We start from the raw sequence: 25,610 nt of genomic DNA, 5'->3' as shown, positions 1-25,610 counted from the left end.
TTTGCAAGTGTTTAATGGCATGATGTGTTACAGTTGTTAAGTCCTATCCAACCAGAAATCCATCCTAAAGAACAAAAGCAACTGAAGTCCTAATTAATTTTACTTAATACTGATGATTTATGACTGAACTCAGGTCAATGCCACATTTCTGAATATTTGTTCTATTATAGAGATTAAGAAACCCACAAGCAATTTTATTAGGACTGAAAGACATGAACATCTTACAGTGAAATATCCAGACAGAAAAGTGGAAACGGTTTAATCTCATCCTGCAGAGAACAAAACCAATTGTTTTTATGATAACCAGGATTACTAATGGGAGAGACACCATCTTGAATCCAAACACATTAATGAAAATACTCAGCTCTCTTCAGTCCAAGACAACTAAATCATTGCTTCTGTTTGGCATTAGAAGAGCATTTTCTCACAAACTCTTTGCCTCTGAAACAGTTCTAAGGTTCCCAAAGAAAGGCAGCAGAGACCATTTTTTGTGAAATCAGCTGCAAGACTATTTCAGAGGAACAAGTCCAAAGGGACACATAAAGGCAGCATGTAAAATGATGACCTAAGGAGTCTCAAATATTCTGTCAACAAACTCGAGCCCTCAGAATGTCTGTCTGCTGTGATCTGATGAGCAAGGTGCCCCAAAAGCCCTTCAAAGAAACAGCAAAGAACAGTAAAAGTAATCCTGGTACTTAGATGAGCCTCCATCTGCTTTAGTTAGCATCAGTGTAGAAAGAAGAGTCTTTTCTTTCTCATCTCTTCACTGGTTGCATGCAAAGGTCTGTAACATAGCTTCTCTCTCCAAAGAAAAGGAAAATTAGGACATAACACAACTACAATTTAGGAATCTGAATCTCCAAACACTGCCCTTCTAAACAGCTTGTACCTGTGACTACCAATTAATGGGGATTTATAAAGTCATGTGAATCTGTTTTTGCTGAAGCACAGGACGGCTACTGACTCTCAAGCTTGAACACAACAAAAACCATACAGTGGCCTGGTAAATATGTATATTAATGATTTACCAACAAGGACAAATGACACCATGTTTCTTTTTCTATCTGAAAGTCAGCTGCAGTGAGAGATTTTATTTTTGGAGAAAAAGAAAATGGAACATAAACCAAAAGTATCAGCAAGAAATAAGCAGAATGCGAAACATTATTTAAACAGCCAAAACTGCATGAAACATCAAGTTGTTTTGAATTTTAATATTACATATTTTTCAGAAGACACTCATGACAGAAATGTAGATCTAAAAATGTTAATATGGAAAGACTACAGACAAAATTTTACACACATGAAATGTTAATTTCATAAGCTGACATCAATAGCAAGTAACTGTTCAAAAGACACAGACGGAAATTTTACAGGACAGCTAAGTGAGGCAAATAAAAAGCATATGCAAGGGCTTTTTCCTGATCCTTTTTGCTATGGGGTGCATCACATCTATCTAGTACCTTACACAGTAAGTGTGTGACTACATAAAATCTACTGCTACAATCTTTATCTCATGCTGTTTTACCTTCCTTTTCCTTTGCACTGTCAACTGAAAATCCATCTAAGATGGTCCAAGTATCCCATGTTACAATCTCACTTTCAGCATTGAAGCAAGGTGTAAAGAGAATGGAGAGGACATGCAGTTAGAGGATATTACATTAAGGCAAAATCTCTCTTGCCTTAAATTGCTATAATACAAATATCCACAACATGAACTTTCAGGCAAAGATTTAGACAGGAATTTATATTGTTTTAATATGCTAAAATGTATTTTTAAAATCTGGGGAAAACATAATTTTGAAAATTGAGTTTTTAATACGGTTAAAATGTTCACATGTCTATTACATCATAAAATCTGAATGCCTGTATGAATACCAAGCAAGTAAAGTATATTACAGCAATTTTTTAACTCTCTGACATTGCTGCTTTTATGAAATACCTATCTTTGAAACAACAATATTCAAGTAAGCTGGTCGATCCCTTAGAAATACAGAATTAATCCTGGAAAAAAGGTTATGATGATGACTGAATTATTTTCATCAGAGTGTAATGGTATGTAACCAAGCAAATGAATTAGCCTATTTCAAGTCAACTACATCCTACAATACTTTATTTTCCTGTAAGGGATGCAGTAACACAGACCACACAGTTGCTATGGACTCCCATGCAAATGTACCTGGAAAATATCACCTTATTATAATCTTCCTAAGATGGTTTTCTATTTAACTGCTCCTTACTGAAGATCATGACTATACTGCAGCTGCCTTTACATAAACCTAATTAAAATAAAATCATAAAAAAATGCAGATTGTAGTAAAATATCTGAAAATGTAAACTATTACAAACAGGTGACAAGGTTTATACAGAAATGGTTTGCTATGAAAATCACGGCAGGCATTGTAACTGGTACCGAAAGACAGCTCACACAGACAAAAAACTGCTACTTTTTGAGCAGTTACAGTTTTAACATACTTCAAAAACTAAAATAGCAAATAAAAGATTGTTTCTTTCAGTTTGAATTTCTAATCTTCGCTGTGGAGTCTTTTGCACAGTTTATGAACTGAAATGTCTTGGTTAGCCAAAGCCACTCCCCTTTTTTTTTTCGCCTCCCCATCAGCAGCCTGCTTAGTCTCCTGTGGAGAGACTGTGGATACTTCCTCCAGGCCTAACCACACTCAAAATTTCTTCCATCTCTGAAGTTATACTTTCAATTGCCTTTTATTTTATTGTTGCATACTTCCTTTAGCACTTCTTCGGGGAGGCAATGTAACTGGACAGTACAATAGACTGAGACTGTAGAAGGAAAAATGATGCAGTCAGTAATGAACTGATAGCATCATCCCCCTGCACCACTGGCTGCAGGGTAAGGTAGAGAATTCAGGAGCTAAGTTAAGCCCAGGAAGAAGGGTGTGGGGAAGATGATTTTAAAGTTTGTGTTTATTTCTCATTATGTTATTTTGATTTGACTGGTAATAAATTAAACCAATTTTCCCAAGTTGAGTCTGTTTTATCTGTGACAGGAACTGGTGAGGGATGTCTCCCTGCCCTCATCTCAGCCCATGAGCCTTTTGTTGTGTTTTCTCTTCCCTGTGAAGCTGAGGAGAGGAGTGATAGAGCAGCTTTGATATCCAGCCAGGGTCAGCCCACCTCACAGCTGTGGTGAAAGCCCTGACTTTATAAGCACTTATACAGTAAATACCTTTTGTGCAGCAAGATGGAGAGCAGTTCTTCGGCTGCGATCAGCTCTGTTAACATCAGCTCCAGCCTTCAGCAATGCCTCTGCACAGTCCAGCCTGTCAGCCAACACACAGTACATAAGTGGAGTTCTTCCAAACTGGTCCTCTTTATCCTTCAGCTCAGAGTTTCCTGAAAAAACCAAAACAAAGCGCCCACTTAAACCAGCAAAGTATATCAGTATCTAGCTAAAAGTAGTATTTTTTTAATTAAAAAGTCATCTTACTATAATATGAACAGCATGTATCTCATTGTAATATGACTGGGCTGAACAAAAAATGAACTATGAGATAAACTCAAAGTCATTACATTTTGTCCTACTTTTACTGACAGTTACAGAATAGTTCAAAATATATTTGCAGAAAAAAGTAAATTCAGAAAACATTAGTTCCATGAATACACCTACCACCAGTAACATTCTGCAGTGGCATAACTATAAATAATTTTCAAATAGTTACACGGATCTCAGCTGCACAGATTAATTTAAAAAATAACAGCACAGAAGCCAAATAGGCCTCCTGAAACTTATAAACTCTGTAACTAAAACAAACTTTGAAACCTACTCACAGCAATATTTATTTTAAAAGCATAAACATCAAAATTGCATCAATACCATCATTTACTTCAGGGTGTCTTACAATATGGAAACTACTAAAATACTTCTCAAGTTTTATTGAACTGATAAGGTTAGTAAGGCAGTAATCTCAGATCCTATCCAAAAAAATTGAAAACTCTATTCTTATTCACAGTCCAAAAAACCCTCCAAACAAAGCAGTTTCACTATAAAGTTTTGTATTTCCATGTCACCATATAAAGGCAAGCACATTGAACTTCATGGGTATCAACTACCCCATGCATCCAGATTCTCCAAATCTCCAGTGGAGAAGCATTGTCTACAATTACCCAAGGAACACTGAATTTTACAGGCAAGTTAGTTTTGCTTTTTAATTATTCCTTTTTCTGCATGACTGTTGATGCTTCAAAAACACTCCAGCAGAGGCATGCTGCTTCTTTACACAGTCTTTGCTCTCACCCAACATATTATACTTATCTACATATCCAGTAAATTTATTCTTAATTATAATTTCTATTGATTCACCCAGAAGAAGAATCAAGGAGATTAAATATGAATTAAGGGGAATATCAAGAATTAAAATTCATTCCCTACCAATCAAGCCACTTACAAAAAACACTGTCAAGTAGGATCCTGCCAGTTAGAGAAATCATTTACTCACTCAAATACATCTTTTAGTTCCTTTAAAACTACAGAGTGAATACCATGTCAATAACATTATTCACTCTGTGAAACACTTTTTTTTGCCTCAAAAGTGTGATTTGCATTGAGAGAAGTCTTTTTGTTCTGCAAAAGAAAGCTTAAGAATATTTCCAAACTCCTCTGTGATGCAGATATAGAAAAATTCTTTTTATTCTTCACCTGTGGCCTTGTCTTCTCTGACTGCCATTTCACCTTGACAACCCACTGATTTTACAACTAATCTCGATGCCACTAGCAGTTTACTAAAAACCAAAACAACAAACGAACAACCTCCAAAATATCCCACAAGAAGTCTTCTACTGGCCTACATCAAGCTTGCTCAGGAACAGGCTGGTTTCTGAACACCTTTTTGCATTATAATACTCACCTTCACACTGCTGTTTAGCCTGCTTCTCTGCATACACTGTAGTCCCAAGCATGATTTAACATGTCACTGTTCCCAACCAATAAGCCAGATTTTCTAATTAACTATTTACAATCAGGTGCTCTTCCAGTACAAGTTCAACATGGTCACTTAGACACATTTCACTGCTAAGTTTTAGCATAACTTCAACAGTGTCTTAAATTGCTTGAAGCTGATGGAACTTGAACAAATATATTAAGAGAATTACATAAATATTTATTTCTCCTAATAAGACACAAGCACATGGGCTTATGCTCAGATAACATTGGTTCTTACATCAGCAGTGTCCAAAACCAGCACCTTTCTCTTAAATCCCAGTTCCCCTTCTGTTACAGAATGTTAGAGGATGTATAAAAAAGATTTAGAGACTTAACAAAAAGCAAAAACGGCCTACAGCTCAAGTGCAACATAACTAAGTAGAGCAACAGATATCTATCAATGTTCATTTTCAGTTCCCAAAAAGTGATGTAGCTGACGACAAGGAGTTTCCATGACTGCATACGATCTGAGGGAAAAATGAGCAAGAGCTTCAAAACTTGATGTCAGTAATTTGCCTGAAGCTCCTGCACTATTTCTGAAGGTAAAGAAACTATCTTCAGCAGCAGGTTTTCTCCTGTTGTTTACCAGGGCTCTGTAGGGACCTTAGAATGGTTAAAATCCTGTGAGCATTTCCCTAAAATGGTGTCTTTGTGCTCAGGCTAAGAGACAAGACAAGGGCTGGGAGCTACTGTATCACCATTAAGTGCTAAAGAGACATTAAGCTGATGAAAGTCACCAGCAACAATGCCTTGTGAACTTCACAGCTGCAGCAAATTACCACTTTCTCAGATCAAGAAAGCACCTCCAAAACATTCACATTTAGGTACGTAGCATACCTAAAATGTGCTTTGGCAAAAACAATTTCTCTTCACATACCTGCCTAATAAAGAAAATTTTTGATCCCTTCCCTTTTGGAATAAAAGTCCCACCAGAATATGCATTCCATAAGCTTATTGCCAATAGAGGTCATGATCACACCAGAATCCAGGGCCCAAGTCCAAAATTTAGCTCTCATAGCTGTACTTCATCACTTCCGGATACTCTATGCAAGCAGTCATATCAGACTCTTAACAATGCTATGCATTTTTAAAACCAGAAAAGGAGAAAGGGCAGCAGGAGGACATGAATTCTGCCTAATTATTAAAAGACAGACCATTTCTTGTCACTTCTAAGAATCTTGCCTGCTGCAATACTTGAGATTTATTCTACCTCCCACAATGTAGAACAGGCAAGAGAGAAGTAGAGAGGAAGATCAAACAATAGCACACAACTGCATATTTGAAACCCATAGTTTAGTCAAAATTTACAATGAAACATCACATCAGAGATTTGGAAGCATTTGGATGCAAGCAATGCATGATAAGGGTTTTACAACGAGGAGCTGAACTGAACAGACACTTCAGTATAATGACTATTGTAATCATTGTTATGTTATTTTAAATAATTAAAACAGTAGATGCCTCTTCTAAGCATAAAATGGAAAATGATTCTCCAAATACAAGACTAACTTTTGCTCCCTTTTCCCTTGGATCAAAATCATACAGATGGATAACACTATAGAACTGTTAATTAAAGACATGTTCAGCATTGTGTAAAACACAGGAAAGAAAATACTGTGAGCATTCTCCAGAGCCCAAGAATATACAATTCTAAAACAACATGATACAGTACAGGACAATTCACACAATGCAAACAATTAGGACATTTATGTTAGAACACTGGTTATACAATTAACACTTGGCACATAGGCTTTTTAGAAAGTCCTGTGATTAAGCATTAGCAGCAGTTAACATACAGAGATACTTTGTTCCAAAGCACCCTTTCTCTAAATAGATTTTCTACCTACCTTTGATTCTGCCTGTGCTTCTTTCTGGCACAGGGCATCAAAAGGAACACACTATCCAGAATACACTATTATTTCAAATACCTGTCCCTTTAAAATTCATCCATACTCTAGTTATATGCAAATAAAGCATCTATGTTTGTATCCAGCCACACACACTCTCAACCAAGCTACAGATGGCAGAAGGAAAAATCACCAAAGAGGTTTGAGGACTGCTTGGCCAGCCTCTAGGCCTCTCCTATGTTAATAACGGAACAGGGAAAGCGGGAAGAGGAAAGTAATAATGAACTTTGGGGCTACAAGGTCCTCCCTCAAAGGAGGAGAAAGTCAGGACTTTCCACAGCTGCATCCACTGCTAGCTACGTATCCAAGATGCAGAACTTGGCTGTATTAGAAAAGTGTTGTTAAGCAATCCAGCACATATAATGCTGGAGTACAGTCCTGAATTAGCTGCTGCATGCAGTCATGAAATTCAGTGAAAAGCACCAATTACTCAATTTGCTCCTGGCATCAAGTTATACTTTCAACAGGGACTGGTAAACAGCTAAAAATATTACTCTAATGCATTCTTCTTCTTCTAGGCAATACGTGAAGTTTTGGGTTGGGTTTCTTTTTGCCTTTTTGGTCCAGTTCTGGAAAAAGTAAGGCCTATGTCATATCCTGTCAAAACACAGCAAAGCAGAAAAGCCAAATTTTGCTAGTACGGTAAATGCTACAAGCATTGTGCAGTTTTCTCTCCCATGCAATAGTAAAACAGCATTTTTATCTTGTTGCTGCTTGATTATTGTTAAAAGAAGAGCAATTTTCTTATCTGGTTCTAACGGCTGTTTTGCAGTATATTTGACAAGATGTACCAGCAACAAGAAATATTTTCTTCATGTTTCCAAAAATATGCTTTTTGGCTCTGAGATTAACAAAACCACACTGAAGTTAGCAAAAACTCTTTGTTGCTTCTTCAGAATTTGAAAGCCCACACTTTTTTCACCTCCACATGTAGGCAGAAGGGTTTTTTAGAAACTTGGGTATTTAAAGCTAGACTGTAGCTGAATCTCACAGATTTCTAGAATGGTATCTCCATATCATCTGCTGTTTATAAAATGTTTTTAAAAAGAGCAAACAGATAGCATTAAATGCAAACAGTATATGTTTGAATCATCATATGACAAAATGAAGTTGAAGGCCCAACAAAAAAATGTTTCAACAAGTGCAGCTTCTATAAAGTCAGTTCCCTCAAATGTGTTCCTGTTGGAGTCAAATCAGTTCTAGCTATGCTTTGAGAAAATTAGATAAGCCTTGTAAAGAAGAGCCCCTTACTGCTGTCTGTACAGCTTAGACAACGCATCCATACAGGTCTTCACCTTGCCTTCAACACAGGTCAGTAGAAGACACATAAAGAAACCTGATTGCTGGTTTCATGCTATTAACATTGAATCCCTCACGCACATTAAAACTGACAGTAAGTGGCATAAATACAGACTGTGCTTCTTACTATTTCACAATCCTTCAACCTTTGCTGAGCTCTGGGACTAGGATTTTCCAAAAAACACTGAGCAAATAGAGCTTCTTCAGTATCACGTGGAATTGCATTTAATCAGAATCTCTGAAAAATCCAAGCCTTTGCCTACCATATGGAAACCTTCCAAATATATGCAAGACTCTTTTTGGAGCATAGAATATATACTGCTTTTAAAAACTGTTAACCGTTAAACAGGAATGCCGTACCATTCCTGGAGGGCAAGGGAAGGCAAAATACTGAGCTTTTTAATGGATTTTTTTTTTACTTCAGATCTTCAGATTGAATAGGACTAGACTCTCTCATTACCTTTAATTTCTCTTGAGAAAGATTGCCAGTCTATCAGAACCAAAGTAATAAATAAGGCTGACTTATTTTCTTCACAAATATTACATAGTGACAAGACTTCAGAAACAATAATGAATAATCTCTAAAAACACATTTATCAAATTTCCCAAAAAGCAATTTAAAAAATTAAGCATTTGCAGCTAAAGTATTTTGGCACAAAGCACTTCTCCAGAACTTCAAATTCCCTGAAAGGAGATCTATCACTTACTGATTTTCTTACCACTTACTATTTTACTTCACAAAGAAGTACCAATCAAAGTCAACAGGTAATAAAAAGTAAGAAAAATCAGTCATATTTTCAGGGCAACATTTACTCTAGAAGCACATATAATCAAGACATCAAAAGTATCTTAAAGATCAGAGCTGTAAGTCAAAACCAAAAAGCTTCAGTCCTGAAATAATTCAAATGCATCTACAATGCAAACATTTACCTGCTATTAGCTTTTGGAGGGTACTCTTATCTCCATTAACAGCAGCAGCATGCACTTCAGACGCTAACGAGGAACCACTGAAGAGGCAGTTTGCTGAAATATTCATACTCTTTCAAGGTATGACTGTAGGTCAGATCTGTGCCACCAACATTTTTCGTAGAAATTCAGTTCTAGAAAAAAACCCAAAATCACATTAATAACACAGAATTATTTTCATAATGAGTCATTAACATTATTCAAACAATGCTAAAGAGAAATGTTAAAAACGGAAAAGAAAAAAACATGGGTTTTATCTGTGAATTAAATCTACCTCTAGCCAAAATTCACCAGAGAAAAAGCCTGCATGAAGAAATATATACCTATATATTGTAGTTTCATTACTTAAACTCAAATTTTAGTCCATAAGCTTTGCAAAAATCTGTAAAATGTTTCTGTGCAAATCAGACTGTTCTTCAGAGCGCTGCCATGCCATATTCAGTAACCAATAAAGTTAGTTATCAAGTATCAACTTATTATAGTCCTGCATATAGAATCCTGAACTGGAATGGACACACTGGGACCACTGAAGTCCAGCTTCTGGCACTACACTGAACATGCCCAAGAGTCACCTCATGTGCCCAAGAGCACGCTCCAAACACTTCCTGAACCCTGTCAGGCTGGTGCTGTGACCATTCCCTGGGGAGCCTGTTCCAGTGCCCAAACACCCTCTGGGTGAGGAACCTTTTCCTAATATCCAACCTAAACCTCCCCTGACACGGCTTCAGGTCATTCCCTCGGGTTCTGTCACTCGTGACCACAGAGAAGAGATCAGTGCCTGCCTTCCCTCTTCCCCTCACAAGGAAGTTGTACCTGCAGCGAGGTCTCCCCTCAGCCCCCACTTCTCCAGGCCGAACAGACCAAGTGACCTCAGCTGCTCCTCATATGGCTTCCCCTCAAGGCCCTTCACTGTCTTTCAAGTGACGGAGAGCCTTCCTCTGAATGCCCTTGAATGGCTTAATATCCCTCTTAGTTTGTGGCACCCAAAACTGCCCCCAGCACTCAAGGTGAGGCTGTCCCAGCTCAGAGCAGAGCAGGACAATCCCCTCCTTTGCCCGGCTGGTGATGCTGTGCCTGATGCACCCCAGGACAGGGTTGGCCCTCCTGGCTGCCAGGGCACTGCTGACTCAGGTTCAACTTGCCATCAACCAGCTCCCTTTTCTACAGCATTGCTTTCCAGCATCTCATTCCCCAGTCTGTCCATGCACCCAGGTGCAGAATTCAGCTTTTGCCTGGTTAAAATTCACACAGTTGGTGATTGCCCAGTCCCATGACTCATTGAACTCTCTCTACAGAGCCCCTTTGCCCTTGATGGAGATAACAGCTCCTCCCAATCTTGCATCATTTGCAAATTTGTTTAGTATCTCTTCCAGTTGCACATCCAAGTCAATAATTAAGATATTGAAAATCACAGGGCCGAGGATGAAGCTCTGCAGAGCCCCACTAGTGACAGATCCCCAGTCTGATGTCACCCCATTCACTGTAACCCTTTGTGCCCAACCTGTGATCCAGTTTCTCACCCAACAAGTTTATCCAGTTGTGTATTGCACATTTTGTCCAGGAGGATACTCTGAGAGACAGTGTTGAAAGCGTTACTGAAATAAAAAAAGATTCCACCACCTGATGTGTCACCTGACCTTACTTCCATTGGGCATACACCTTTTTTTTTTCCATTAGCTCCAAAAAAAGATCTCTGGTCAGCCATGCCAGCCTTCCACTTTGTGTGTTTGACTTATGATGCTTTGGAATTGTCAGCTCCTGTGCCCTTAGAAGGTGACGCTTGATCAGCACTGACGGACCCCAGCACCTTCAAAAGAATTTTCTCAGGGGATCTTACTATCTAGTTCCTTTGTTTTATTCACATTTTACCTCTCAACAAATAAACTAAAACATAAGAAATCTCGGGGCAGCAGCACAAAATTCAGCAAATATCAAAGAACTCAGTGAAGCACCAGAAACATCCCAATAACATCAGCAATAATTTTTCCATAAAACTGACTGCATAGAGAAGAGAATTAATAATGAAAGATGTTAATACTTTCCAGATGAAAGCAACAGTTATTTCTGCATAAAGTGTTAGTAATTATACAGGTGAGAGAAGCAACCCATTACCTCTACAGCAATTCCTAGTAAAGTGTTGATTCCATTGAATGGGTTAGTTCTGCATCAGAGAAGTTTTGAAATATTAAGAGGGACTAGAAAGGAAAATTTGCAACATTCTTCAAGTATTTTTCTCATTTATGTAAAACCAGATTAACTGCTGTCTGGAAGATTTGTTGGATAAAAATACCCATTACCAACAAAAAAAAAAAAAAAAAAAAAGAAAAAAGAAACATTTAGTCAATAAAAATCAAGAAACAACTAAAGATCTGCTTATAAAATGCTACATAATTGGCAATATCTGTAATATGCATAGCATTAATGGAATCAAGTAAATAATTCACTTTTTTTCTTTAAGCTAACATGTGGAAAAGTATTAGCCTTCTCAAGTCACTTAAAATGAAGGCACTCTCACATGGGCATCAAGGCCTCTTCAAGGTGTGTGAAATTTCATAGCAAACTACAATATGTCTACTTTGCATTATGCAGATAGCAAGAATTATGTCATTTTTTTATTCAGCAAAACACGAGGTTGTTAAAATTCAAACATGATAGCACAATCATGCTATGAAATTTTATTGATAGTTTCGAAGTGAAGACTGAGCTTTGAAAAAAAATATCAAAGATTTTTCAAATGTGAGTTAGTGCACAAGATGTTCATTCTGCAGATCAAGAGCACACGTTCTGTAGTCATAGCAGAACTGATAAAAGCCAAGTTTCAATTTCAGAGTATAAAAAAATACATTACTTGTATGTATATCGATGTGTGTGAGTGTTTGCAGCTCATGAAACTGACAGGCCACAAGATCTTTGCAGGGCCACACAAAGTCTGAGACTGTCAGGCTTTCTTTGAAACCAAGCGAGTCCTAACTTGAAATGGGCTGATGTAAAGGATTTTCTTCTAAATGGTGTTACACCCGGTCTCCCTCCTTACACTCGTGTGCATACTGGAAATGTGACAAACGCAGAGAGCAGCCTTCTGTGATCTTTTTGAGACCGCTCTGCGAGGTTTCAGAACATGTACGTATTCTGCTAGGTCCAAAGTTTTACTGGAAGAGGGCGAAGTTCTGAATTTTAGCTGTTCTGCATTTTCAGCATTTACAACTGAGGAAGCCACAGAAAGAGCAAATCTGTTGAAGCGCCAAGGAATACACATCAACGATGACGTTCTGCCCGAGCTGAAGTTTCCCAGCCCTCCCCGCAGCCGCTCTGCCCCGTCACACATAGCCTTCCAAGCAGAAAGTTTCCTCTCAAACTCCGAGGACACGGAGACCACAAGGTGCACAGTGCGGAAATACCACTTCTCCTATTCCCAACGCCAAACCCGCGTGCCCAATCCCGGATGAAGGCACGAGGCGGGATCCAAGGGAAAGGCGGACAGCCGCCGGGCACCGGCAGGGAGCGACCCAGAGCGGAAGAGGGTGCGGCGCCACGGGACAGCCGCGCCACCACGGCGGGAAGGGTTAACCCTGCCTCGCCCAGACCACGCGAGCCGCCTCCCTCTCTCCTTCCTTCCCTCCCTCCTTCTCCCCTGCCCGCGCTGCAGCTGCGCCCCGTAACTCACCTCCGCCCCGCCCTTCTCATCGCGCCGCCGCCCCGCGGGCAGCCCCGGTGCGCTCTGGGTTCCACGCCTCCTCTCTCTCTCGCTCCCTCTCCTTTCCTTCCTCCTCCTCCTCGCCCTCCCCTTCCCGGAACTACGCTTCCCGGCGTGCCCCGGGAGCGCGCGGCGGAGCGCGGGCCCCGCGGTGGAACTTGCCCGGGTGTTTCCTGGCGACGGGGGAAGTGGAGGAGCCGCCGCCGCCGCGGAGAGTGGGAGCCGCGCTTCTCCCCTCCCCGCTCCCGGGCGCCCGATCTACCATGAGACCCGCCATCTTCCCGCTCCAGCCTGACCCTGGCTGCCTCCTGCTCCTCCTGGTAAAACCCGCCGGCTCCCCGCTGCCCTTCCCTCGCGCCGCGCCGGGGCGGCCGGCGGGCCCGCTCGGGGCTCCGGTGTGGCTGCCCTCCCCCGCCCAGCAGGTGCCGGCGGCCGGGCAGGAGGAGGCCGGCGGCAGGGAGCGGCCCGGCGCTGTGGCGAGGCCCATAGGCTGCGCGCACGGGGCGGGGCCGCGCCCGGGCCCGGGGCAGCGGCCGGGCGGGCGCTGCGGCCTCGGCGCGGCGCCCCGGGTGCCGGAGCGGCCGGAGCGGGGCACCCTGCAGCCCCGGAAAGGAGGCGGCGGCCGGGTGGGGGGCGGCCTCTTCTGCCAGGCGGCCAGCGCCTGGACGTGGTCCGAAGCTGCGCAGGGGGAGGTGTAGGTGCAGGAGGAGGAATCTCTCCACAGCGAGGGTGATTAGACGCTGCAATCAATCGGCTGCCCACGGAGGTGGTGGAGTCACCGTCCCTGGAGATGTTCGGGAAATGACTGGATGTGGCACTTAGTGCCGTGGTCTAGTTGACACGGTGGTGTTGGGTCATAGGTTGAACTCGATTATCTCAGATGCCCTTTCCAGCCTCATTGATTCTGTGATCTTTAGTTGACAGACTACTGCTTTTTTTTTCTCGTTTTTTTTTTAAGCTGGCATTACACGCATGACCTAAGCCACCTTCCAGCTTTGCCAGTACACAAATGCAATCACTGATGTGTGTGTTTTGTGGAGATAACTTGCTTGCACTATAGTTCTTTTTTTTATTTTATTTTTTTTTAACCAGGCTGGTGTGGTGATTCTTACTTTTCCAGAGATGTATTGAGCCAGATTTTGGACCTTTCATAACATAAGTGACTTGTAGAACTAAGGGGGTCTTATGTGAATAAATTTCAGTAGGATTTTTGTCTTAAGATACTAAGGATTTTAGTCAATCTATTTTAAACATTTGGGAGAATAAAATGGGCCAGAAAATTAAATTGGAGGCAATGGTAGATAGAACTCTAGAAGTCCAAGGAGGAGTACAGAGTAATATAGCTGCTAATGAATGGATGAATGAGTTAGGAATGTGAGGCCACTTCATAATGACCAGTAGAAGTATTCATTATCTCTTTGAAGTGTGCACTTCTACCTGGGTAAGCTCTGGTTAAAGTATTGTGAACTTGATGTAATTTCAGGGTTAGAAAACACATGTGATTGGTGGGGTTTGAAAAAGCACATTTGAAATGTTTATATAGATAGATAGATGGCAATAGCATGCTAAAACACTATATGAGAGACTGAAGTTAGGAACCTCATACTTTTCTGTCATCTTTGTATTAAAACAGTATTGCTTATGTGCTAGATTGGTTTTCACTATTATTTTAAATACAGGCTAATGAGCAAAACCAAGGAGCATGTACTGTTTAAGGACATCATGGAATCTGTCTATTAAATAGACAACTACAGATTTGAAAAAGTGGGCACAAGTTAGTGAATTTTTCTTCATGACACAGTTGATCAATGCAACTTAAGTATGCAGTAATAAGAATTATATTTGCCAACAAAAAAGGAAACTAGCAGGAAATAGCTATGAGCTGCAACTTATCTGTATTTTGTGTGCTATTTCCTTGTGTGCAGGTATTTAAACCTGTTTCTAATGTGGTTTAAAAGAATTCTACACATAGAACTTCAAGAAGAAAACAGTTCAGAGTTGTTGGGGTTTTTTTTAAATACAATTAAGTGTAATGTTATCTGTGTAATTATTCAGTGTCATTATATCAGCCATGGCCCTGTCTTGTAAGATACCTAGTTACATGAATCAAACCAATGAATCATTCCTTTTGGTAATTTGTTAAGGGTTTTGGAAAAGTTGTTCTGAACAGTTTGGGAGTGTGAGGGATCCTCTTTCTTTAGAAGGGCTGAAAAAACTTCATAAAAGTGTCTTGTTTGTTTTCTTATGATATTCAGTGTCTCTGATAAGATGTATCAGATTAGCTTTAAAGTTCTGGTAACTTTGTTTTTCTTGTTATCAACTGCCATGAATACTTGAGACCAGCCGTGCAACTTGGTCTTCTGCGCCAGATCTAAAGGATGTGCACCTAACAGAGGCTCTTGGAGCATGGCATATTTTGTGGATAAGTGAATTTGTTAGTGTTACATCAGTGATTCGTAGGACAGAATACACAGTGATACGTAGTTGCAAAAACAGCTTACTAAGCTGGTCTTGTTTAGTAGTAGCAATGAAGTTACCAGGAATTCTTTTCTGAACTTTTGGATAAGCATATTTCTTTTCTAGTTGGGAATTTAATATGCTGCAAAAAGAAGAGAATATACAATGTCAAATCAAAATAAATTCTCTTGTCTAAAGTTTGACAGTAGGAGATCACTGCAGTTATAGAGGGCTTTGTGTCTCATGCTAATATCCTTTTCTGGTCTCACTGAAGTTTGGGTTGACATGAAGGAGATGGCCGTGCAAAGGGATACCTGCATTCCCAGCACAACTCTTTGCCCTTCCAGCTTTTCAGCATTGTACTGGGTTGCTGGGAGTTGATAGGAAACTGGAGAGAGGACAGGGGAGGTACAGGCTGGCATGACCCCTGCCTCAAGAGCTGAGTGGAGGGGTGAGCATTGCACAGCACAGACTGCAAAGGAGATGCATAGTAATGTCATGGGGCCCTTGGAGAGTGAGATGTTTCTGCCTTTTTGGTATGTTGCTTAATACTGGGCAGGACAGATCTTTAAGATGAATCCATGACAGAGGAATAAATGCTGATAGGAGAGTGGCTCATCACATTCTCCCCTAAGGCAAGGTGTGGCTCTTTGGCTTTGCTCCATCCAATCATTCGGTATGTTTGCCTGTAGTTGCAGTCGTCTATAATTTGCCTTTAAAGAAAATTCTAGAACAAGACACTTGTACATGCTTCTTCTGCATGTGTGTGAGAGGCACTTGTATTGCTCACTGCTTCCCTGGGAGGCTCCTGCACAGTGCCCCTGAGCACAAGCTGTGACTGGAGGAAACCACCAACGGATAGTGAGGGAAATGAAGAGGGAAGTTCCTAACTGGAAAAAATACTGTAAAGTAATATTTTTGTTTCTTGTTTTACTGCCACTGCCTTTCATATCTTGATAATATGACACCAAGTACCCAAATAATGAAAGTAAAATGAAATAAAAATTGTCTTTTAACGTAGTGTAAAACATGTAGTAAGTTGCCCAAGAAGTTGAACTCTGTAAATTTTATGTCTAGAGAAGATATCTGTGCATTTGCCTCTCTCTGCATTTATATTAGAAAACTAAATTTGTGATTGAGACTGCTGCTCAAAATACTATATTCTGAATATGAGCATGAGTCAGAAATTGTAAGTACAGGCAAAATTTAGACCACTGATCCTTATACAATGAAATGGTTCCCTTCAAGAGTAGCACTGGACTTCTGAATTGTCCATCATCTGTCATGATTTCTAAATGAAATGGCAGGCAACTGAGGAACATTCCCCTTTGGAGAGGGGAAGTAGAGGAGTCTTGAATTTCTGTGAAGACAACTTGTATTCTTCATGCTATGCCAGGCAGATTTCCTGTTTGGAGTGCTGTGGAGAGAAGAGAGAAGAAACTGAACTGTTTCTTGGAACAGAAGACTCAAACAATACTGGAAAATGTATAAATGAGTTATTGACACTAAGATCTCAGATTCTGTTGCTGGTGGCTGTGACACTCCTTGCTTTTTCTTTTGATATCCTTACTGTTCATCTCCATAATCTGCTTTGGTTTTTGTTTGGTTGGGGTTTTTTTGTGCTTTTTTTGGCAGGACAGTTTTCTTAAGCAAGAGACTGGCCCTTATATTGCTTTCTCAAGAAAGCAGAATTACCACGTTCTTTATGTTTTAATCAAGCCTGTTTCATTTGAAAGACTTTAGGATTATATGCCGCTGTTCGGGAGAACCAAGTTTTCACCTTGCAGACTCTTTGTAAGCCTCACTTGTATAACTTCCAGATACTTTGTTTGCTTAAGGGAGGAATTGTCTCATGCATAAGGCAGGTGTACAAATATGCTGTGACTTTTATACCAGACCTTCTTCAAAACCTCTTCAAGAGAGTCTAGAGATAATTCAGAAACAAGTGCTTTAATAATGCTTTAAGTAGATTTGGATGCATTAGCAATAACTCTTTTGTTATTCCCCCTGTCCCATTTGAGAGTGAGTTCTCTGGTGATCTAGAGGGGGAAACACAGGAACATTTGGGGATGTAAGCAGAAGCAATACAGAGTGTAGAGATCAGAGCCTAAGGAATATTCTTCTGCAACTCCAAACTGGAGAAAGCTCCTGAAGAAATAGAGGAGGAGATGTGTGTTATAGAGAATTAGAAGTGAAATCAAATTTCCTTTTGAGAGTTCTGCCTTTACCCTTCTTTCTCCCTGACATGTCTTTCTTCATCAGGAGCATCCTAACCATCAGTAGAAATACATGCAATTTTCTTTTCCAAAAATGTTAGTAATATCAAGTGCTCATATAGTCTAATTAAAAAGGTTCATAGATAAGATTTTAGAAGTTTGAATAGCTTTAATTTTATTTTCAAATTCACTGTCTCTCAGGTATTTCTTTTTACATTGTTAAGAGTTATTCTGTGAAGTTATTGCTATACTATAACATTACCACAGAATGTTATTTTCACTGCTAGTTGAGGATGCTGTGTTTTTCCAAACCAGCTGTAGCACTGTTTCCACATTTAATTATGCTTTGGTAAAAGTGCCTTACAAAAAGCAACAAGGCATATTGAAAAAGAATTCTATAATTTTTCCTACTTTTATATATGCTACTACTGAGAAACAGACTACCCTGATAATACACCCTTTATAGCTAAGAGCCATTCATGCTGTTAAAACACGTGCAAAGTTCCGGTACTGTGTCTTCCAGATAAGCACCTGTGACTTGGAGTTTCTTCTAGTGAAGAAAGTAAGTGAACTAAAACCTGGAAACTCCTTCCTATGCACATAGACTTTTAATGGTAGTGATCCACAAGATCTACTCTGTGGGTGCTGATAGGACATAAAAATGTCCTCTAGAGTGGCACTAAGCAAAATGCAAAGCGCAGTGATCTGTACCTTAAACCATATAGTGGTTGGAACGGTGAAAGCATCGAGGACAGAACATTCCACATTGTTACCTAAAGGCAGATGCTCTGGGCATACTTTCAGCAAATAAGTGGTAATCATATATGCAGCACAACGTTTCTTCTGAACACAGTAAATCTCCTTTTCATCTGTTGTTATTATGGTAAATGTTCTAGGTTTCTTCCCTCTCCTGTTTCTTGACCTACATCTGGCTTTAGCAAGAAAGCTTTGATGGAGAGGAATATTAAGAGTCTCGCTCTGTTTACCTTGATAGGATCAAGTTGTAGAGTTCTGGTTTTTTTGATTGCCACTGGAAGTTGGATAATTTAAATTTTAAAGGACTTCTTAAAGCCATCTAGTATTACTCTCTGCTCAGTGCAAGACTAACTTGGATGGCATTGCTCAGGTTTTTTCCCAGTTGTCTTATAGAACTCCAAGGATGGAGGTTCTGCAACTTCTCTGGTCACCTGTTTTGGTGTTGAATCAAAACTTTGTTACAAGTTTTATTTGAAAAGTCTGTCTGAAGGTGTGGATTGTACATATTGTCTCTTGTCCTATCGCTGCATCTTTGGGAAGAGTCTGGTTCTGCTATCTCTATAACCTCTGATTCGGTTGCTGATAGCAGCAGTGATAACTTTTCCTTAAGGGTGAACAAATACAGCTGTCTCACCCTCTCCTTGTATACCCTGATCTCCAGTCACTACTCACCTTCATAGCCATCTGCTGGACTTCACTTCCATATGTTAATGTCTTGTACAGATGGTCCCAAAGCTGGGCAGAATCCTCCAGATGTGCTCATGCAAGTGCCAGATGAAAGGAAAGACTCACTTCCTGTGGTCTTCTGGCTACACTTTTGCTAACACAGCCCAGTGTGTGGTTGTCTCTGCTGCAAGGTCATGCTTCTGACTCCTGTTCATCTTGCTCCCCAAGACCTTGTCTGCAAAGCTGTGTTCCATCTGGTTGGCTCCCAGCCTGTTATTCCAACAGAGATACAGGACTTTGCCTTTGTGGAACTTTGCAAGGTTTCTGTCAGGCCACTTCTCCAGCCATTTGAGAAGAATAGCAGATATTCCCTCTATTTTATAAAGCATTTCACCCAGTTCCTGTATCCTCAGGGAGCTGCTGAGAAGACTCTCTGTTCCATCTTTCTGATCATTACTTCAGACAAATCTTAAACCCAGTATTGGTCTGGAGAAACTTCCTTAGAGGCCACTTGGACATGATATCTTTGGTTACAACCCTTTGAGCTCAGCAGTTCAGCTGCTGTGTCACTCACCTCATAGTTCACTTACGCAGTGCATGCATCAACAATTTAGGTCTAAAGATCCTTTGAGGTGCTGTGTTAGAAGCTTGCTAAAGTCAAGGCAAACAACGTCCAATACTCTTTCCTTGTTTACAGAGCTAAATGTCTTGCCACAGAAAACAGATTGATTTACTTATTCCAAATATATGCTGGATGGATGTGGCTTCTGGAAAGAAAATTTGTTTCCATAATTCTCCTAGTGACCCAGTTTAAAAAAACATTTGGTCTTATTCTGTGTCTCTGAATATGTCCCAGTTGCTGAAGAGCTTTCTAACTTTGTCTTCTACTCATGTGAATAATGCTTCTTTTCCCTGGAACTCTGCTATGGGCTCAGACCCCATCAGTATAAAATCAGACAAAGACAACATTGAGTGTCTAAGGCTTTTCTGTGTATTTTGTGTCTATGTTCCCTGCTAGCTGAGCAGCAGCCTACAATTTTCTTTCTCTTCCTTTTGTTGCCAGCTTACCTTAACATCCCTCTCTCAACTCCAGCTGAGTTTGGACTGCTGCCACCTAAAGCAGTGTTTCTCTGTTCCTACCTACCGAGTCTTTTTCATAACTCTACCTTCTGTCTGCTCCTTTTTTTTTTTTTTTTTTTTTTTTTTTAAAACTCATCCACAAAATCTGTGTTAACCCATGCAAGTCTTCTGCCTTACCAGCTTTCTGCCCCATGGAGTGGATTGGTTTTGAGCTCTGAAGAAGTTCTCCTTAAAGGTCAGCAGGCTCTTGTGGGCCCTTTTGGCTTTCTGAGCTGTGTTTCATGAGTGAATTGAATTAAGACTCAAGTGCCTTCAGGTCTTGTCACTTGATTCAATAGTCCTGTGAGGTGCGTATTTTTAGGAAAAAAATAAATAGCATATTAGATTATAGATGGGGTTTCGTGTGAGCCCCAGTTATATATGTAAAAGTTGCATTAGCAGTGACAGTGAAGTAAAACACAGGAGGTCCAGAGTCTTGTTTCCTGGAAGACGCAAGTTTTATATGTCGGAATCTCCCAGCTGCTTCACTTTGGGACCAAAATGCAGGATATGTTAATTCACAGAGAGATGTCAGGTGTGTTGTTTGCTACATATTTTCAAAGTGACATACTTCTCTGTGGCTTGGATTTCCTTTATGACTGAAACTTTGTGTCCTAAATGATGTTCAGGAAACAGAAACCTGAGTAGAATATAGAACTCTAGAAATGGAGTATAATAAATGACCTGGTTCCTTGGCATACTTTTTTGCAGCCAGCCTGTCTTCTGTCTTGTTTGGCATCAGTGATTCTTGCCTGTTTCTTGTGTGTTTAATTGAGGTGCATCCAAAAAAAATATGAACGTCTGCAAGGGTTTTTTGGGTTTTATTTTCATAGATTTGTGAAAATGAGAGAAGAAGAGCAGTCTAATCTCTGTTGTAAAATAACTGGCAGTAAAGCTTATATTTTGTCTCCAACTGGATCCGTGTGGCAATTGGGCATAAACACAGAGAGAACTTGTTCATTAGGAACTCTGCAAGGAAGTATTTTGAAAGGCAAGGAATAGGTGCCTGTTCCAATGGTCTGGAAAAAGCAAACAACATCTGTGATAGTGTTTTGCTGTTTCCCATAGCTGTCGTGATTATGAAGTGATGATATAATTAACTTTCTCAAAATCTGCACAAAGGGAAAGCTTTTCAGTGATGTATCCATATCTGTAATCCCAAGAAAAGCTTTTTGTTCCTTTAGTCAGTCTATCACTTCTGACTCTCGTAATTTACTGAAATCCCCTTTCTTAACTCTTGCTAGAAATACTTAGCTCCTAGATTCTTTGCCAGTCATGCAAATTATGAATTTTCATAAACGTGTGTATGAAACAACTTTTTTCTTTTTTTTTTCCTTCTCCCTGTTGAGTCAATTCACTTGGGATTTTGCACACAATAACTGAAAGACAAATTGGTTGCTTCACAAAGGTAATTAATACAGTATGTGGTGCAGGGGGTGAACAGTTAGGGGTTCCTTCCTACTAATGATCCGTTAATTAGTGAAGGGAGCTCAGCGAGTGTTCGAGTGTTCGGGCCTCTCAGGAATTACCATTGAATGGCATTTAAATCTGTTTTGGTTAAAAAGGTATAATTGAAGAGGGAGAGGCCTTTTTAGAATTTTTTTCTGTCAGCATAGGCCAGGAGAATTTGCTAAACTGATGCAAATGTCTAAATATAATTGGTATTATATAGATAATAAATATTTTTAAATAAGCCAATAAATAGCTGTGATACCTCGCTGAGGATTTCGGTAGCAGTTTTGGTTGCAGCAGACTTCCCTGTTGAGAGCAGTAAGATTGCTACATGAAGCTGGTTGATTGCAGAGCCAGGGTGTCCGAAACTTGCTCCCAGTTCAAACACTGCACCATGTTAGTGTATTCATACTATTTTTAGGACCAGTCAGGAATACTTGCTTGGATGTTTTCCTGGGAGTCAGCTTGAAGCTGGCAGGTCTAATGTTCCTTCAAGAGAAATAGACCAATTTCTGTCTGATTTTCTTTTGTGCATTTCAAAATATGTGTGGTATGTGTCCAGTCATCTGCATTATTTATTCTTCTGCTGTCCAGGATAAATTGACTGCATATGTGCAGGGCCTTAGCAGCTGTTTGGGGCGGAAGGAAAATAGGTCTTACACAGTCTGAAATTAGCCTCTCATTCTTCAAGGTACATGCAGCTGTGGTCCCAAGGGTGAATTTTTCTCTTCAGGTTCAGGTGGCATTGCTTTAATCAGTGCTCTTTCCTAGAAGACAAGCCAATGGATTAATTTGTAAAAAGATATCTTTTTTTTTCCCTCCTCATTTGAATTGGGATATTTTTCCAATGCCAACTTGTCAATTAGAATGCAGCTGTGGAGTAGTATTTCTATTACACAGAATCACCGCTTATTTGGAAAGATCTTTTCCATTATCCACTCATATGTCATTTTAAGGTAGCAAAAAATAAATGCTAGCCTAAAAATTGTTTGCTAGAGACAAGCTGATGGATGTCCCAAGAGCTTTAATATGCTATGATTGGCAATTTGCATGTGTAGAGTGGAAGTTTGTGGAGTGTGCATCACAATTATGCCTGGAATGAAGAAAATAAAATTACCAAAATAATGTAAGTTCAGATTATGTTTTAAGTGGATTTATTCTGAAGTTCAGAGTTCTGATGTTAAGGGAATGGAAAACAGAGATCATCATAATGCCACTGTATTTTAGAAAGCTTGTAAATTTGACATTCTGAGGTGTTCCTCATTTTGATTTTTCAGAAAAAGGGGGAGGAGCAACAACACTGGACTGAATCTCAGCGGTTTTAATGTGTGGGCAAACATTTCATACATTACGAATGGCTGCATCACAAATTGACTGTAGCTGCCTTTTGATAGTAGTGCAAACAAAGTCTTAGCCTCTTGCTGCAGTATTAGCAGGTAATTTGAGGAAAAGTGGCATCTCAGTCATGCTGAAGGAAAAACAAAATCTACAGCACAAGGAGATAGGGACAGTAGAAGTACTAGTGCTGAAAGCTTGAGATCTGAGGTTGGGAAATGGGGTGGTTACATGTGGGTTTGTTGTGGTGGAGATTGCAGAGAATAACATGACTGTGTAATAGTAAAAGTGGAAGAGGGTCAGAATTTAACTTGAGCTGCTAATTGACAGAATCATCCCTACATTTGCTGCTGCTTTGCTGCTCTGCTCTGTTCTAACCATCATCACCTTCAACATCAAGTAAGTTTGAGCTGAATCACAATGGTTGTGATGCTGTGCTTTCAAAAGGATTTTGTTATTCAGGAGTACAAACAAGCGGCTGCACTAAGGTAAAGGGTACAATTTAAAATTTAAACAGTGTTATTGGAAACTGACTTGTCCATTTATATTCCCTTTAGTCTTCCCTTATATTCCCTTTAGAGTCCAAGTTGAAACCAGTATGTTTTGCATCCCTTTGCATGAACTAGATGAGGAGAATGACCCAGCTATATTTTTCTTTTAAGTGTTTTGTTTGTCTATTTGTTGATCTATACTATCTTTTTTCCTCTTAACCTAGCTGCATGGTTTAGAGCAATGTCGGTCCTGTGTGGGTATTTTTCTTATGGAGGGCTAGTTGCTGTGTGTTTATTGGCATTTGAGCAGTCGGTTTCAGTAATTCATACGCACTCTTAAAACAAGTTCCAGCTGAAAGGTAAAACTGAACAGGTTTGTCTTTGCTTAAAGTTCCCACCTTTCTTGATAAGGCAAAGATAAGGAGAATGTGATGTTTTGGAGAAGAAGGGTAAAGATGTGTTCAGTATTGCAACCAGAAGTGCATAGGTGCTGAAGTTGATCATTTCACTTTAAAAAAAGTTGGTTTTGTCTTATTGAAGAATAAACTCAATAGGTAGTAAAATTTGTCAAAATAGAAATTGTGTTTACTTTTAAAGCAGTAGAATGTGGGCAGGCAGAAGGATGGAAAATTCAGTTATCCACTAATATGTTTAATCTTTCAAATTATTCCAAGGTAGCAAACATTCATGTGACATAAGAAATACGGTTTCTTATGGAAACACTTACCTACTTTTGCTTTCTTCCTCTAAGATGATGCTTTAAAGGAGAGATTCTGAATTTCATGGCCACTCCTCCAACAGAAGGATGTAAATGTTTTAGTTTTATTTTAATATGCATTTTCATCACCAATCCAAGAATGAGCAAAACATAAATACTTTTGTATTATTAAAAAAAAGACCCAAAACCTAATTTCCTAGCCATGTGTAAAAACTACAATAAAGAGCACAGGAAAGCCTGTAGATTATAGTGAATAACAGGGCAGTGTGTTGCTTTCTGTAATGAGGAATGGAGTTAAAGGTACACAGTCTCCAAGATATTAAATTTAAAGATTTAAATTTTTTTGGTAGTGGGTTTTACATTTAATTGCAGTGGCCAAAATAGAACAGGGCTTTTTCCCTTGACTTAGTGAAAAGGGACAGCAAACTATTCTGCTCTGCCAGCCTTACCAAAGTCTTGACAAGGCCAATCTGCCCTTAATTTCATATTGTTGGATCATACTTTAACAAGTTGAGGACGTTAAGGGTGCTGGCTTTCATACACAGCAACAGCTGCTTAATTTGTGTAATCATTTTGGAGATTGCATTTGTATTTTATGTGTGTTACTCCTGCTTGAAAGTGTATCCTTGTGTTGTTGCCAAATAATCAGAGCAGTTGGCAAAATGGAAAAGAAAGAGTTATCAGAACATGAGGTGTTTTTTTCCTAAAAGGCTGCACAAATGTGAACTTTCTTTTCCAGGGAAATTCTAGCTACTTGTTTAAGAGAAGCAGCTTGGTAAATAAAATATTTAAAAATTCAGAGTTTTCAGTAGTTTCCTGGGGAGCTAAATTCATAGCTTTAAATCTGTGAAATAGGCTTTAAGGTAGATTCCTAGGTGTGGAGATGTGGAGCACTCTGAACATTATTCACGAATTAATACAGATGTTTAGACATCTGTTTACATCTTTTGAAGGTGTGTGGACCAGTTTTTCTCTATGTGGTTGTATAAGGCAAGGAAACCAGTGGATCACAACCGTGACGGGAGGTTACTCTTTTCCTTAAAGGCCAAGAGAAATAACAAAGTTACAAATAATTCAACTGGAAATAAATTACAGGTCTTATCTCTGTGACATTTATTTAGACACGCCTCATGTCATTTTTTTGAGTCCTTGATTAAATATTTCTGTAGAAGACCACGATCCATAGGTTTCCACCCAGAGACCTAAGCTTTAGAATTGTGTTTGGGTGCATGGTTGTGCTACTAATAGCTTTGTGGAAAAAAAAGCAATGCATTGGACTGTGTGTTGTGATTATGATGTTTAATTAATATCTCTGCAATGGACTTTTTGAATGAACATCTTGTGTCTTCTAATGATAGTTCACAAACTGTTGAGACATTAACTTAGCAATTTTTCTGGAAATCATTGGTGCTGTGGTATCAGGACATTGAGAGATCTCTGCAGCTGTGAACCATTCCCAGTCAAACAGGACAATCCTTCAACTTGTGTGTTAAGTTCAGTTTTAGGAGTCATTAGCTGCAAGTTCTTTTTCCTAATGTGACATTTCAAATGTATATAATTTGGATTTTCAAAGATAGCATTGT

General features: G+C 39.6%; 2 protein-coding genes across 3 annotated transcripts in view; one reads left to right on the top strand and one right to left on the bottom strand.

The window, feature by feature from the left end:
* The window catches only part of INVS (inversin), a 90,607-nt gene extending 77,628 nt beyond the window's left edge, over positions 1-12,979 (bottom strand). The window contains exons 1-3 of one of the 2 annotated variants that reach the window (XM_021528681.3): positions 12,788-12,979; positions 9,088-9,257; positions 3,200-3,366 (exon numbers count right to left, since the gene is read on the bottom strand). In XM_021528681.3, the coding sequence (XP_021384356.2) occupies positions 3,200-3,366; positions 9,088-9,193 (273 nt within the window). In that variant the 5' untranslated portion in view covers positions 9,194-9,257; positions 12,788-12,979. Of the gene's footprint in view, positions 1-3,199; positions 3,367-9,087; positions 9,258-12,787 lie in introns of those variants that run through there. The other variant, XM_021528682.2, reaches the window with a different exon arrangement.
* Positions 12,913-25,610, top strand: part of ERP44 (endoplasmic reticulum protein 44) — a 47,277-nt gene continuing 34,579 nt past the window's right edge. Inside the window, exon 1 of the mRNA XM_021528688.3 lies at positions 12,913-13,137. Within this exon, the coding sequence (XP_021384363.1) occupies positions 13,081-13,137 (57 nt within the window). The 5' untranslated portion in view covers positions 12,913-13,080. The remainder of the gene's footprint in view (positions 13,138-25,610) is intronic.

This window comes from Lonchura striata, chromosome 1 (assembly GCF_046129695.1).
Source record: "Lonchura striata isolate bLonStr1 chromosome 1, bLonStr1.mat, whole genome shotgun sequence".
NCBI classification, from domain to species: domain Eukaryota; kingdom Metazoa; phylum Chordata; class Aves; order Passeriformes; family Estrildidae; genus Lonchura; species Lonchura striata.
The sequence above is the reverse complement of the archived record's forward strand: the minus strand, read 5'-3'. Positions and strand labels throughout refer to the sequence as shown.